Source organism: Salvelinus fontinalis, chromosome 1, assembly GCF_029448725.1.
Source record: "Salvelinus fontinalis isolate EN_2023a chromosome 1, ASM2944872v1, whole genome shotgun sequence".
NCBI classification, from domain to species: domain Eukaryota; kingdom Metazoa; phylum Chordata; class Actinopteri; order Salmoniformes; family Salmonidae; genus Salvelinus; species Salvelinus fontinalis.
The window spans coordinates 19387169-19398619 of record NC_074665.1 but is presented as its reverse complement, the minus strand read 5'-3'; the positions used below and the strand labels follow the sequence as shown (position 1 = coordinate 19398619).

General features: G+C 51.1%; 1 protein-coding gene across 5 annotated transcripts in view; it reads right to left on the bottom strand.

Annotated features, from left to right (window-relative positions):
- Positions 1–11451, bottom strand: part of ccser2b (coiled-coil serine-rich protein 2b) — a 146563-nt gene that overhangs the window by 36119 nt on the left and 98993 nt on the right. For all 5 annotated transcript variants that reach the window (XM_055896599.1, XM_055896516.1, XM_055896673.1 and 2 more), the window contains exon 8: positions 8070–8156. In XM_055896599.1, coding sequence (XP_055752574.1) covers positions 8070–8156 — 87 coding nt within the window. The remainder of the gene's footprint in view (positions 1–8069; positions 8157–11451) is intronic.

Below are 11451 nucleotides of genomic sequence, written 5' to 3'. Positions count from 1 at the left end.
CTCTTCGTCTGCCCACGTGTTCTCGCACACCCCGAGACCTTCTGGTCAGCGGGGTGGTGGCACCGGGATCCTCATCTCTCCCAAGTGGTCATTCTCTCTTTCTCCCCTTACCCATCTGTCTATCGCCTCCTTTGAATTCCATGCTGTCACAGTTACCAGCCCTTTCAAGCTTAACATCCTTATCATTTATCGCCCTCCAGGTTCCCTTGGAGAGTTCATCAATGAGCTTGATGCCTTGATAAGCTCCTTTCCTGAGGACGGCTCACCTCTCACAGTTCTGGGTGACTTTAACCTCCCCATGTCTACCTTTGACTCATTCCTCTCTGCCTCCTTCTTCCCACTCCTCTCCTCTTTTGACCTCACCCTCTCACCTTCCCCCCCTACTCACAAGGCTGGCAATACGCTTGACCTCATCTTTACTAGATGCTGTTCTTCCACTAACCTCATTGCAACTCCCCTCCAAGTCTCCGACCACTACCTTGTATCCTTTTCCCTCTCGCTCTCATCCAACACTTCCCACACTGCCCCTACTCGGATGGTATCGCGCCGTCCCAACCTCCGCTCTCTCTCCCCCGCTACTCTCTCCTCTTCCATCCTATCATCTCTTCCCTCTGCCCAAACCTTCTCCAACCTATCTCCTGATTCTGCCTCCTCAACCCTCCTCTCCTCCCTTTCTGCATCCTTTGACTCTCTATGTCCCCTATCCTCCAGGCCGGCTCGGTCCTCCCCTCCCGCTCCGTGGCTCGACGACTCATTGCGAGCTCACAGAACAGGGCTCCGGGCAGCCGAGCGGAAATGGAGGAAAACTCGCCTCCCTGCGGACCTGGCATCCTTTCACTCCCTCCTCTCTACATTTTCCTCTTCTGTCTCTGCTGCTAAAGCCACTTTCTACCACTCTAAATTCCAAGCATCTGCCTCTAACCCTAGGAAGCTCTTTGCCACCTTCTCCTCCCTCCTGAATCCTCCTCCCCCTCCCCCCCCCTCCTCCCTCTCTGCAGACGACTTCGTCAACCATTTTGAAAAGAAGGTCGACGACATCCGATCCTCGTTTGCTAAGTCAAACGACACCGCTGGTTCTGCTCACACTGCCCAACCCTGTGCTTTGACCTCTTTCTCCCCTCTCTCTCCAGATGAAATCTCGCGTCTTGTGACGGCCGGCCGCCCAACAACCTGCCCGCTTGACCCTATCCCCTCCTCTCTCCTCCAGACCATTTCCGGAGACCTTCTACCTTACCTCACCTCGCTCATCAACTCATCCTTGACCGCTGGCTACGTCCCTTCCGTCTTCAAGAGAGCGAGAGTTGCACCCCTTCTGAAAAAACCTACACTCGATCCCTCCGATGTCAACAACTACAGACCAGTATCCCTTCTTTCTTTTCTCTCCAAAACTCTTGAACGTGCCGTCCTTGGCCAGCTCTCCTGCTATCTCTCTCAGAATGACCTTCTTGATCCAAATCAGTCAGGTTTCAAGACTAGTCACTCAACTGAGACTGCTCTTCTCTGTATCACGGAGGCGCTCCGCACTGCTAAAGCTAACCCTCTCTCCTCTGCTCTCATCCTTCTAGACCTATCGGCTGCCTTCGATACTGTGAACCATCAGGTCCTCCTCTCCACCCTCTCCGAGTTGGGCATCTCCGGCGCGGCCCACGCTTGGATTGCGTCCTACCTGACAGGTCGCTCCTACCAGGTGGCGTGGCGAGAATCTGTCTCCTCACCACGCGCTCTCACCACTGGTGTCCCCCAGGGCTCTGTTCTAGGCCCTCTCCTATTCTCGCTATACACCAAGTCACTTGGCTCTGTCATAACCTCACATGGTCTCTCCTATCATTGCTATGCAGACGACACACAATTAATCTTCTCCTTTCCCCCTTCTGATGACCAGGTGGCGAATCGCATCTCTGCATGTCTGGCAGACATATCAGTGTGGATGACGGATCACCACCTCAAGCTGAACCTCGGCAAGACGGAGCTGCTCTTCCTCCCGGGGAAGGACTGTCCGTTCCATGATCTCGCCATCACGGTTGACAACTCCATTGTGTCCTCCTCCCAGAGCGCTAAGAACCTTGGCGTGATCCTGGACAACACCCTGTCGTTCTCCACCAACATCAAGGCGGTGGCCCGTTCCTGTAGGTTCATGCTCTACAACATCCGCAGAGTACGACCCTGCCTCACACAGGAAGCGGCGCAGGTCCTAATCCAGGCACTTGTCATCTCCCGTCTGGATTACTGCAACTCGCTGTTGGCTGGGCTCCCTGCCTGTGCCATTAAACCCCTACAACTCATCCAGAACGCCGCAGCCCGGCTGGTGTTCAACCTTCCCAAGTTCTCTCACGTCACCCCGCTCCTCCGCTCTCTCCACTGGCTTCCAGTTGAAGCTCGCATCCGCTACAAGACCATGGTGCTTGCCTACGGAGCTGTGAGGGGAACGGCACCTCAGTACCTTCAGGCTCTGATCAGGCCCTACACCCAAACAAGGGCACTGCGTTCATCCACCTCTGGCCTGCTCGCCTCCCTACCACTGAGGAAGTACAGTTCCCGCTCAGCCCAGTCAAAACTGTTCGCTGCTCTGGCACCCCAATGGTGGAACAAACTCCCTCACGATGCCAGGACAGCGGAGTCAATCACCACCTTCCGGAGACACCTGAAACCCCACCTCTTCAAGGAATACCTAGGATAAAGCAATCCTTCTGCCCCCCCCCCCCCCCCTAAAAGATCTAGATGCACTATTGTAAAGTGGCTGTTCCACTGGATGTCATAAGGTGAATGCACCAATTTGTAAGTCGCTCTGGATAAGAGCGTCTGCTAAATGACTTAAATGTAATGTAATGTAAATGTAATAGAGAAACAGAGAAACAGACAGACAGACAGAGAGAGAAACAGACAGACAGAAACAGAGACAGAAACAGAGACAGAAACAGAGACAGAAACAGACAGACAGAAACAGACAGACAGAAACAGACAGACAGAAACAGAGACAGAAACAGACAGACAGAAACAGAGGCAGAAACAGACAGACAGAAACAGAGACAGAAACAGACAGACAGAAACAGAGACAGAAACAGACAGACAGAAACAGAGACAGAAACAGACAGCCAGACAGAGAGAGAAACAGACAGCCAGACAGAGAGAGAAACAGACAGCCAGAGAGAGAAACAGACAGACAGAGAGAGAAACAGACAGACAGAGAGAGAAACAGACAGACAGACAGAGAGAGAAACAGACAGACAGACAGAGAGAGAAACAGACAGAGAAACAGACAGACAGACAGACAGACAGAGAAACAGAGAGAGAGAGAAACAGACAGACAGAGAAACAGACAGAGAGAGAAACAGACAGAGAGAGAAACAGACAGAGAGAGAAACAGACAGAGAGAGAAACAGACAGAGAGAGAAACAGACAGAGAGAGAAACAGACAGAGAGAGAAACAGAGAAACAGACAGACAGACAGAGAGAGAAACAGACAGACAGAAACAGAGACAGAAACAGAGACAGAAACAGAGACAGAAACAGAGACAGAAACAGAGACAGAAACAGAGACAGAAACAGAGACAGAAACAGAGACAGAAACAGAGACAGAAACAGAGACAGAAACAGAGACAGAAACAGAGACAGAAACAGAGACAGAAACAGAGACAGAAACAGACACAGACAGACAGAAACAGACAGACAGAAACAGACAGACAGAAACAGAGACAGAAACAGACAGACAGAAACAGACAGACAGAAACAGACAGACAGAAACAGAGACAGAAACAGACAGAGAGAAACAGACAGCCAGACAGAGAGAGAAACAGACAGACAGAGAGAGAAACAGACAGAGAAACAGACAGACAGACAGAGAGAGAAACAGACAGACAGAGAGAGAAACAGACAGACAGAGAGAGAAACAGACAGACAGAGAGAGAAACAGACAGACAGAGAGAGAAACAGACAGACAGACAGAGAGAGAAACAGACAGAGAAACAGACAGACAGACAGACAGACAGAGAAACAGAGACAGAAACAGACAGAGAGAGAAACAGACAGACAGACAGACAGACAGAGAAACAGACAGACAGACAGACAGACAGAGAGAGAGAAACAGACAGACAGAGAGAAACAGACAGAGAGACAAACAAAGAGAAACAAAGAGAAACAGACATACAGACAAACAAAGAGAAACAGAAAGACAGACAAACAGACAGACAGAGAGAGAAACAGACAGAGACAGACAGACAGACAGACAGAGAAACAGACAGACAGACAGAAACAGACAGACAGAAACAGACAGACAGAGAGAGACAGACAAACAGAGACAGACACAGACAAACAGAGACAGACAGAAACAGACAGAAACAGACAAACAGAGAAACACATACATACAGAGAGAAACAGACAGACATAGAGAGAAACAGACAGACATAGAGAGAAACAGACAGACATAGAGAGAAACAGACAGACATAGAGAGAAACAGACAGACATAGAGAGAAACAGACAGACAGACAGAGAAACAGACAGACAGACAGAGAGAAACAGACAGACAGAGAGAAACAGACAGACAGACAGATAAACAGACAGACATAGAGATAAACAGACAGACATAGAGAGAAACAGACAGACATAGAGAGAAACAGACAGACATAGAGAGAAACAGACAGACATAGAGAGAAACAGACAGACATAGAGAGAAACAGACAGACATAGAGAGAAACAGACAGACAGAAACAGACAGACAGAGAGAAACAGACAGACAGACAGAAACAGACAGACAGAGAGAAACAGACAGACAGAGAGAAACAGACAGAGACAGAGACAAACAGGACAGGTCTAACAATGATAGCACAAGATCTACCCAGACTAGGAACCACACTGCCCACAGAGGACTGGTCTAACAATAACAGCCCTCCTACCACTCTACCGCCGGGGCAGTAGCAGGAGTGGCTCAGGCCCTCGAAGACACATCCAGGCATGGAAACACAAGTACAGCTCTCTCCCACACTGGGCCCAAACCACCATTGGATGCTGTCCTGCAGTTCTGAAGTCTTCACCACAGCATGACCAGCCTCAGACCCAACCCCTGCCCAGAGATATACACAGCAGGCACCCATTGGAGCCCTATGGAGCCCATAGTTAATGTATGATCCCCACAGTGAGTGGATGGCAGAGGAGAGGCTTATAGACTAATGAGAGGTGACATGTCACTATGTGACCCATAAGTGGCTGTGGGTTTAGAGGTAAAATCATGGGGTTTGACAGCACTTACTGTGCATGGGCCACAGTGGTAATGACTAGCTTGAAGAGTGACTTGGCATGAGAAAGGTCGGAAGTCGGAGCTGGTGAAGTGCACTGCACTTAAAGGGAGTTTGCGCTTACAGTGTCAACTTAATAGAAGTCAACTTTTGCACACTAGTAAGCAGGGTTGTGTTGGAGACCACCTAAAGCGAGTCCGAGGCAAGACCGAGGCCAGAGCAAACAGAGTCCGAGGCAAGACTGAGGCCAGAGCAAACCGAGTCCGAGGCAAGACCGAGGCCAGAGCAAACCGAGTCCGAGGCAAGACCGAGGCCAGAGCAAACCGAGTCCGAGGCAAGACCGAGGCCAGAGCAAACAGAGTCCGAGGCAAGACCGAGGCCAGAGCAAACAGAGTCCGAGGCAAGACTGAGGCCAGAGCAAACCGAGTCCGAGGCAAGACCGAGGCCAGAGCAAACAGAGTCCGAGGCAAGACCATGATTATAATGGATCAGCACCATAACAGATCAGCATCATAATTAAAGCTCCAAGTGTAGAGTAATTCTTTGTCAATATTTCAGAAAAACATATGGATTCTTCAGCCATTCAGAAATGTATTCTGAGGGTAAATAGAGAGCCACTCTTCAAATGATCACAGACCACGGTCTGTAAATAGATAAAAATACCAAGTTAAAACATTTCCCCCGGCCTCTGACACGAGGGGAGCAAGGAAATTCCGAAGAGCGTGAGAAGGTTTGAGGAAATGTTTCAACAAAGGTAAAGGACGGTGATGTTTCAAGTAAAGTAGAAAGCCCAGGTTAATAGGATATAATATACATATGTATCTTGAAAGGACTGTGGACCTCTGGCCTGGAAAAGCAAACTGTATGCACTGACTGAACAGGGGCTGATAATTATTTGATTTACTCCACTGGTGCCTCATTTATAAACCTTGCGAACGTATACTACAGTTCAAAAGTTTGGGGTCACTTAGAAATGTACCTGTTTTTGAAAGAAAATATCATTTTTTTGTCCATTAAAATAACACCAAATTGATCAGAAATACAGTGTAGACATTGTTGATGTTGTAAATGACTATTGTAGCTGGAAACGGCAGATTTTTTATGGAATATCTACATATGAGTACAGAGGCCCATTATCAGCAACCATCCCTCCTGTGTTCCAATGGCACGTTCTGTTAGCTAATCCAAGTTTATCATTTTAAAAGGCTAATTAATCATTAGAAAATCCTCTTGCAATTATGTTAGCACAGCTGAAAACTGTTGTTCTGATTAAAGAAGCAATAAAAACGGCCTTCTTTAGAATAGTTGAGTATCTGGAGCATCAGCATTTGTGGGTTCGATTACAGGCTCAAAATGGCCAGACACGAAGCCCTTTCTTCTGAAACTCGTCAGTCTATTCTTATTCTGAGAAATTAAGGCTATTCCATGCGAGAAATTGCCAAGAAACTGAAGATCTCGTACAACGCGGTGTACTTCTCCCTTCACAGAACAGCGCAAACTGGCTCTAACCAGAATAGAAAGAGGAGTGGTAGACCCGGTGCACAACTGAGCAAGACGACAAGTACATTAAAGTGTCTAGTTTGAGAAACAGATGCCTCACAAGTCCTCAACTGGCAGAATCATTAAATAGTACGCGCAAAACACCAGTCTCAACGTCAACAGTGAAGAGGCGACTCCGGGATGCTGGACTTCTAGGTAGAGTTCCTCTGTCCAGTGTCTATGTTCTTTTGCCCATCTTAATCTTTTTATTGGCCAGTCTGAGATATGGCTTTTTCTTTGCAACTCTGCCTAGAAGGCCAGCATCCTGGAGTCGTTTCTTCACTGTTGACGTTGAGACTGGTGTTTTGCGGGTACTATTTCATGAAGCTGCTTGTTGAGGACTTGGAAGGGCCTATGTACGCCTATGTAGATATTCCATAAAAAATCTGCCGTTTCCAGCTACAATAGTAATTTACAACATTAACAATGTCTACAGTGTATTTTTGTTCAATTTGATGTTATTTTAATGGACAAACTATGCATGTGCCAGTTTTCACACAAAAGTTGGCATTTATAAAAACTGAACTTGACGTGAGAATGTGCTGATCCTCCCGCCAACTTTAGACCACGTGCACACACAGTTTATAGTGGTTGAAGTACTGCATTTCAAGAAAGCAAAAGTAGCCTAGTAGTAGCCTTGTGCAAATGAGTGACTGACCAGGTGAATCCAGGTGAAAGATGATCCCTTATTGATGTCACTTGCTAAATCCACTTCAATCAGTGTAGATGAAGGGAAGGAGACAGATTAAAGAAGGATTTTTAAGCCTGGAGACAATTGAGACATGGATTGTGTATGCGCCATTCAGAGGGTGAATGGGCAAGACAAACGATTTAAGTGCCTTTGAATGGGGTGTGGTAGTAGGTGTAAGGCGCACCGGTTTGTGTGTGTCAAGAACTGAAACGATGCTGGGTTTTTCACGCTCAACAGTTTCCCGTGTGTATCAAGAATGGTTCACCACCCAAAGGACGGCCAGCCTACTTAACACGACTGTGGGAAGCATTGGAGTCAACATGGGCCAGCATCCCCGTGGAACGCTTTCAATACCTTGCAGAGTCCATGCCCCGACGAATTGAGGCTGTTCTGAGGGCAAAGGGGGGTGCAACTAAATTTTAGGAAGATGTACACTAACTATTTATTTTATCTTTGAATACTAAAATAATTAGAAATAGGCATCTATTTTCTGTTATTTATTTTATTTCAATGATCATTGCAAGACCGAGTAAAGGATCTGAGACTAAGACAAGACCGAAACATTCAATATGTGGTCAAGAGTTCTACAACACTGCTAATAAGTACATACCACATGCTTGGTGAGCTGAGCAATGATCCTATCTTTACTTCTCAACTCCTCTCTCAGCTCCTGCACCTCCTTCAACAGCTCCTCCACCTGTAAAACACAGAGAAGACACATCTTAGTACAGCCACACAGATTTATTTGACCCCTACTGGCCTTAAACACACATCTCCACACGTCCGCCGCAGGGCTGCCAAGATCTGAGCCAGAATGCAATTTGTGAATTCTCCAGAGGACGGCAGGGAACACAAAGTCTAGCCCCAAAATACACAGGGGGGGGGGGTCCATCGACCAATCACAGGTCAGAGTCACAAACCTGGCTGTGATGTTGGGATGTCTCAATGCAGGAGGGAGAGACAGACGGAGCCTGTGAATGAGAGAGGGGAGAGAGAGAAATAGAGGAGAGAAGAGAGAGCGGGGAAAGACAGGGGAGAGAGTGAGAGAGAAGAGAGAGAGAGAGAGAGGATAGACAGATGACAGAGCGAGAGATGGAAAGATTGTGAAAGACGGGGAGAGAGAGCGAGAGAGGAGGGGAGAGAGAGAGAGGAGAGAGAAAGGGTGAGAGCAGGAGGGGGAGAGAAAGAGAGAGAGCAAGAGCACATTTGGAAAGCCATAGGAAGAAAGACAAAGGGAGATGCACAGACAGAGATGACAAGGCGAGAGGGGAGACACAGAAAGATTGTGAGAGGGGGAGAGATGAGGAGAGAGAGAGGGGAGAGAGAGAGATGAGGAGAGAGAGAGAGAGGGGAAGAGCGAGCGAGAGAGTGCGCGAGAGGGGAGAGTGCGAGGGGAAGAGCGAGCGAGAGAGTGCGCGAGAGGGGAGAGTGCGAGGGGAGAGCGCGAGAGGGGAGAGTGCGAGAGCGCGAGAGTGCGAGGGGAGAGCGCGAGAGGGGAGAGTGCGAGAGCGCGAGGGGAGAGCGCGAGAGGGGAGAGTGCGAGAGCGCGAGGGGAGAGCGCGAGAGGGGAGAGTGCGAGAGCGCGAGAGGGGAGAGTGCGAGAGCGCGAGGGGAGAGCGCGAGAGGCGAGAGCGCGAGAGGGGAGAGCGCGAGAGGGGAGAGCGCGAGAGGGGAGAGCGCGAGAGGGGAGAGCGCGAGAGGGGAGAGCGCGAGAGGGGAGAGCGCGAGAGGGGAGAGTGCGAGAGCGCGAGGGGAGAGGGCGAGAGGGGAAGGTGCGAGAGCGCGAGGGGAGAGCGCGAGAGGCGAGAGCGCGAGAGGGGAGAGCGCGAGAGGGGAGAGCGCGAGGGGAGAGCGCGAGGGGAGAGCGCGAGGGGAGAGCGCGAGGGGAGAGCGCGAGGGGAGAGCGCGAGGGGAGAGCGCGAGAGGGGAGAGTGCGAGAGCGCGAGGGGAGAGTGCGAGAGCGCGAGGGGAGAGCGCGAGAGGGGAGAGTGCGAGAGCGCGAGGGGAGAGCGCGAGAGGGGAGAGTGCGAGAGCGCGAGAGGGGAGAGCGCGAGAGGGGAGAGCGCGAGAGGGGAGAGCGCGAGAGGGGAGAGCGCGAGAGGGGAGAGCGCGAGAGGGGAGAGCGCGAGAGGGGAGAGCGCGAGAGGGGAGAGCGCGAGAGGGGAGAGCGCGAGAGGGGAGAGCGCGAGAGGGGAGAGCGCGAGAGGGGAGAGCGCGAGAGGGGAGAGCGCGAGAGGGGAGAGCGCGAGAGGGGAGAGCGCGAGAGTGGGAGAGCGCGCGAGGGGAGAGCGCGCGAGGGGAGAGCGCGCGAGGGGAGAGCGCGCGAGGGGAGAGCGCGCGAGGGGAGAGCGCGCGAGGGGAGAGCGCGCGAGGGGAGAGCGCGCGAGGGGAGAGCGCGCGAGGGGAGAGCGCGCGAGGGGAGAGCGCGCGAGGGGAGAGCGCGCGAGGGGAGAGCGCGCGAGGGGAGAGTGGGAGAGCGCGAGGGGAGAGCGCGAGGGGAGAGCGCGGGGGGAGAGCGCGAGGGGAGAGCGCGAGGGGAGAGTGCGAGGGGAGAGCGCGAGGGGAGAGAGCGAGAGCAAGAACATGTTTGGAAAGCAAGAGGATGAAAGACAGAGGGAGATGAACAGACAGATGACGGAGCGAGAGGGGAGAGACATAAGATTGTGAGAGTGGGAGGGAGAGATGAGAGAGAGATAGGGGATAGAGAGAGAGATGAGGAGAGGGGAGAGAGGGGCGAGAGAGAGAGAGGGAGAGAGCGAAGGGGAAGAGAGAGCAAGAGGGGAGAGCAAGGGAGTGCATGATGGAGCGCGAGAGAGAGAGCGAGAGAGAGAGCGAGCGAGCGGGGGGTGAGAGAACGAGAGGGGGAGAGAAAGAGAGAGAAAGAGCATGTTTGGTAAGCCAGAGGATGAAAGACGGAGGGAGATGCACAACACACCTGTCAGGAGGGGAGAGATAATAAGCTGGGTCCGGGTCAAGGCAGCACATCAAAGGCTCAGCGCCACAGTGGGGCCCTGACCATGCAACTTTAATGTGCCTCAGCCAAAGACGGAGTGGAAGCCCCAGGCCCAGACATTCTGATGTGCTCCCAGCCCAGCCGGGCTTCCTTTGGCCGCTACCCACTGCCCACTCCCCTCCTTGGTCCCTACACTCCCTACACTCCAGCCCAGCCAGACAAACACACAGTCCATGCGTGACCAACAGATTAGTGCATACATGGCTATATAGTGAACGTATAAATGCATGTTGGTCTCCTGCTCCAACGCCGTGTGGTGTGAGTGCATGTTAGGCAGTCCAGTCATAGGGAGCCTCTGGTTTGGAGCCTTCTCCATTCATGTCAATACACCGAGCTGAGCTGCTGTTGGTGTCATGCAGCAGCACCTCTCGCCCCCCCCCCCCCCACCCCACTTTCTCGCTCTTACCCACTCTCTCTCGCCCATCTCACTCTCTTTCTCGGCTTAGCTTTCCCTCTCCCAGACAGACAGACATACTAAACTAAGCTGGTTGAGACAGAGCGGCAGGGGCATTGTGACACCGAGAGGAGAAGGAACAGAACAGACTACCTACCCCGTGTTTGAGTCATTTGCAAAGGGAGATTCAAGGTAAAGAGAAGTGCCCAGAACATGCAGGCAATTGCAAACGCTCACAATACACACACAATGGATTCCAGGTTCAAAAAGGTAATATACCCAAACAAGCAGCCACACACAAACAGACCTAGCGCTGACACAGTGACAAAGGTAACCAGAGAATGGAGAATGTACTATTTCCCACAGCGTACACAAACAGAGTATGTACACAAACAATAAACAAACCAAACCACTAAGGCCATGTGTACACAAACAGAAGATGGTAGGATAAACAGCCGTGGACAAATAACTATAACATGGACCAAATCCACTGTCTACACAGGGTTTGTTTGACAGTACACGTTCTACTGTAGTCCAGTGTGTGTGTGTGTGTGTGTGTGTGTGTGTGTGTGTGTGTGTGTGTGT